Below are 4,317 nucleotides of genomic sequence, written 5' to 3' on the forward strand. Positions count from 1 at the left end.
ACCCTGCAGATATATTAGAATCTGTCCAAACATTACCGCCACATATCTGACTCAATAACCATTAAAACAACTATTTTCATTCATTTCAGACGGAACTATTCACAGAGTTGTATTATATTAAACTGAGCTTCCAATTTTCACCACTGTTCGGCGCCAAGTAACATTTCCTCTGTTCACGGAGCAAATCCCGATGATGAGATATTTGTTCTTTCTAACCCTATCTCTAAGGGAGAGCCCAGCCACCCTACAGAGGAAACCCATTTCGGCCGCTTGTATCCGGGATCTCGTTCTTTCGGTCATGAACCAGAGTTCATGACCATAGAAAAAAAATCCACAACAAATAGAAATATTTGGGCAGAAACTGAACATCACACACACACCCAAGTGGTTGGGGAGAGGGACGTCTGGTCCTCCCTATTGAAGCTGCTACCCCCACGACCCGACCCCGGATAAGTGAAAGAAGATGGATGGATGGATGGATGGATGGATGGATGGATGGATGGATGGACAATATGATAATGATAATAGTATTGCGCCTGCTGTCTTCGAGCTTAGAGAATAAGTCGGAGAAGAGCAGAGCAGGAGGAACAGCGGAGGCTGTAGGCTTTGGTTTGCGGTCTGGAGCGCAGCAGGGCAGACACGGAGGATGTGGGATTTCGGGGTTAGCAGAAAATGGACTCAAACCATCCGATTAGAAAGTGGCTCCATTATTGTAGCTAGTCAGTGTCAGTGAATAATCATTTGGTTTGTATTTGAACTTGATGTTTTTTGTGTCTGTAGGATATGTACTCGTTTCCTCGCACTATTCTACCTCACGGGGCCTCTTTCAACGGACACCCCGTCACTCTTCACATCACCTACGAGTCAACCAAAGACACCTTTACCCTGGAGGTATCTGCTTTATTCACTGGGAAGCTTCAGCAGAGAAGTGTTCCTCTCCTGACTCCATGTTTCCCTGCAGACCCACAGTAATGAGACCATAGGAAGCATCCGGTGGAAGATCTCTGAACACCTGAGCTGTCCGGTGGATAATGTCCAGATTTTTGCCAATGATAGCGTGGTAGGCGTTACTAAATGTGTCCGCTTGTTTTCTAGCTCGTTACATCACCAAGATGGTTGACTTTTCATGTCTGTGTTTCTGTCAGCTGACCATGAATCGAGACCAGAAGCTGCTCTCTCAGCTGGGCTTCAGTGACGAGCAGAGCCTGACCGTGAAGAGCTCCGGTACCGGGACCCCGTCGGGCAGCTCCGAGTCCTCCGCCTCAGCCTCTAGCAGCTCCAGCTCTGCCGTCTTTAACTCGGCCTACGCCTTGGAGCAGGTAAAACATGGAAACCATCAATGTGCTTCTGCTGCAGCCTCACAGCGGAGAGCGTCACCTCTGATGCGCTGTGATCATCTTCTACCATCAGGAGAAGTCCCTCCCTGGGGTGGTGATGGCTTTGGTGTGCAACGTGTTCGAGATGCTTTACCAGCTGGCTAACCTGGATGAGCCAAGGTGAGATTATTACAACTAGAATCAACTGCAGAAGAACTCATTAGGAAACAGAACCCTCCCCCACCGAAGAGAATGAAATAAGAGCTGCGAGATAATGCTTTCTAGAAATGCAGTAAACTGGAAATACAGACATTATTTGAACATATAGAATCAGGGTTTCTTTTGTTTTAAATAAAAAAATAAAAAAATAAAATAATATAAAAAATAATAATAAAAAAATAAAATAAAATAAAAAAAAGAATAAGGGTTTCTGCTGGTCATTAAAAGTCATTCAATTATTATTTTTTTAAATTAAGGCCTTAATTGGCATTAAAATTAATTAAATTTGATTATCATGGCATTTAAAATGCTTTATAAAAAATAAAATAAAAAATGTTGTCAAATATATCAGATTTAACTGGTTCCACGTGTTTGCGTGGGACTGCTCCTGGTTGATCCTAAAGCCGTATGTTCGGAACAGAAGCCGAGGCACAGAAAAAGCTAGAGAATGGGAAAATGCTAATTTTAACATAATTGGCTGAAAAACGAGAAGTTCGGGACATGACTGCAGCCTCTCGATGGTAAAGATTACGATTACTTATTGATGGCATTAAAATTATTTCTAAGAGCATTAAAAAGCATTAAATTAGAGTTTCTCCTTCCTATAAACCTTGAGAATGTACTTTAAATCTGATGGTTATTGAGGAGATAAACTAATAATGCCAAAATCATAAAACACTATTTTAGTTGTCATCCATGTAAAGATGTCGTGTCTCTTAAGCCCCGTTTCCACTCTCCTTCTGAAACCGTGCCGAGGTCAGTCCGAGCACGTTAACCCAGATAACTGCTGAGTGTAAATGGCACGCACAACTGAACCGGTCCGCGCCAGACTCAACCGAACCGCGCTAAACTGTCACTAGTTCATCAGTACCTTCTGCACCTTCTTTGAAGATCTGCTCTGCACGCACAAAACATGTTTGCACCAGAGCATGTGAACGATTCCCGCTGCCCGCTCAGGAGGATGTTTGCTCATTCGCTCTGCCGCTCAAAGTTGCGCCAGGACGCTCTGCTCAAAATCTGCTTCGCGCTCACCTGCTGCTCCAGCCAAATTGTTCCACGCTTGCTCAGATTTTCAGAAGGCATTTTAAAACAGATTATAGGCACAGACTACAGCATAGGCATTGGCTGAGGTTTTAACTCAACGTGAATTTAAATAAAGTCTGTTCCATTGAGCAAATACCAAAAACCAGAGAAACAGTTTATTTCAAACCAACAAGAGCACCTATATTTAAGTTTTAAAAAGTTAAGGATAAAAAAATCAATCAAATAAAAACCTTTAAAGTGTTCATAGTGCAACTTTCAATGCAACTTCCTGATGCAAAAAGTAAAACACAAAAAACGTCTTGTACTCACAAGTGAACGTAGGCCTTTTTAGATGACACGATTAAAGAAGAAAGATCTGACTTTTGGGCAGATGGGTAAGGTTGGTGCAGTGTGCAGAAAACAAAAAACAGTTGTTTTTCTCAGGCATCATGTGGACAGTTCTGTTTCTTTCACCTTTAGTAGAACAAGTCTGGATAATCTTTTAGGTGAACTGGAGTGGAGCGAAATCCCGGCCTATGAATTGAGAACTGCTCTGCGCTCCACCATATTTGTTCTGCTCCATTCCACCGCTCGCTCCACGCTCCTCTCCACTCACACGCTCTGGTTTGCACATATTTTAGGATACGCAAACTTTCTGAAGATCAGGGCCTGAAGTTTTTCCGGCCATGCTCAGCCAGTGTTCCCCTTCAGAGAGGTGTCACAGCTAAACGGAGCATTTGGCTACATGTAGCTACTATAAAGGAAAAAAATACTTAGAGTGTGAATAACAGCAAATAAAGTCTGAGTACAGCAACTGAGATAACTGTTGAGTGTAAATGGCACTTCAAACAGAACCGGACTGAGCCAGACAAAAGTGAACTACTAGTTCATCAGCAGGGCTCGGCGCGTTCAGTTCTGGCTCAGTTCTCAGATAACAAAGAGCGCAGACCGCGTTATCTTCTTACTGTCAGCCTCCATAATCAGGAAATTTCAGACATTCATAAAAATACTAGCTTTCCTACCGTGCCACACGATTTTCAGTGATGGTTCTGCTGAGCAGTGTGATGAGCCTCAACGTCTGTCGTTGTTTCCTGCATCTGGACGCCCTGATTAGACCATCGTTAGCCATATCCACTTCCCAAAAGCCGACTCTATCAAGTAAATTCATCAAAAGCTGCCTTCTTCGCCTGAGTCTCCGCAAACTTCCTGAATGTTACGGGCGCCGCCATGTTGGTTTGCTTGTTTCCCTCTAAAGAGCAGTAGTACCGTAGATCGCCACTAGGAGGCGAGGAACTGTGCTAGCATGGTGTATAAACGGTTGTAAGGAACCGTAAATGAGGCTTTATGCTTCAGTCCACCAGGACAGCAAGTGGCTAAGGCTTGAAGAACAGATGCGTCTGCTGCGGTTTAACTGCTGCTCTATGTCAGTGTTAGCCCTGCTGGCCCAGGCTGATGGATGAAATGGCTGCAACAAATGATTATTTTGCTAATTGATTCATCTCTTGATTATTTTCTTGATTATTTTTTTGATAAATGGATTAATAATCGGATTGCCAAAGATTCCTTAAAGAAGATTTTTTACAAAATGGAACCATGTGGAACTTTAACTTTTTCACTTGAGGAGTTCTTGATAAAGCAGATTGACAGAAGAAAAGTTTAAAGCTAATCTTAAAGGGGAACGCCGTTTTCATATGAGTTTAGTGTCATTTGGAGCCGTTCTGAAGATATTCCGTTAGGTTATATCCAGTAACGTCTTCCT

General features: G+C 42.9%; 1 protein-coding gene across 1 annotated transcript in view; it reads left to right on the top strand.

Moving 5' to 3' along the window:
* Positions 1 to 4,317, top strand: part of usp24 (ubiquitin specific peptidase 24) — a 70,762-nt gene that overhangs the window by 29,253 nt on the left and 37,192 nt on the right. The window contains exons 20-24 of the mRNA XM_015389470.1: positions 781 to 891; positions 962 to 1,060; positions 1,146 to 1,319; positions 1,411 to 1,496; positions 2,493 to 2,614. Of these exons, the coding sequence (XP_015244956.1) occupies positions 781 to 891; positions 962 to 1,060; positions 1,146 to 1,319; positions 1,411 to 1,496; positions 2,493 to 2,614 (592 nt within the window). The remainder of the gene's footprint in view (positions 1 to 780; positions 892 to 961; positions 1,061 to 1,145; positions 1,320 to 1,410; positions 1,497 to 2,492; positions 2,615 to 4,317) is intronic.

Source organism: Cyprinodon variegatus, unplaced genomic scaffold, assembly GCF_000732505.1.
Source record: "Cyprinodon variegatus isolate N-32 unplaced genomic scaffold, C_variegatus-1.0 Scaffold461, whole genome shotgun sequence".
NCBI lineage: Eukaryota > Metazoa > Chordata > Actinopteri > Cyprinodontiformes > Cyprinodontidae > Cyprinodon > Cyprinodon variegatus.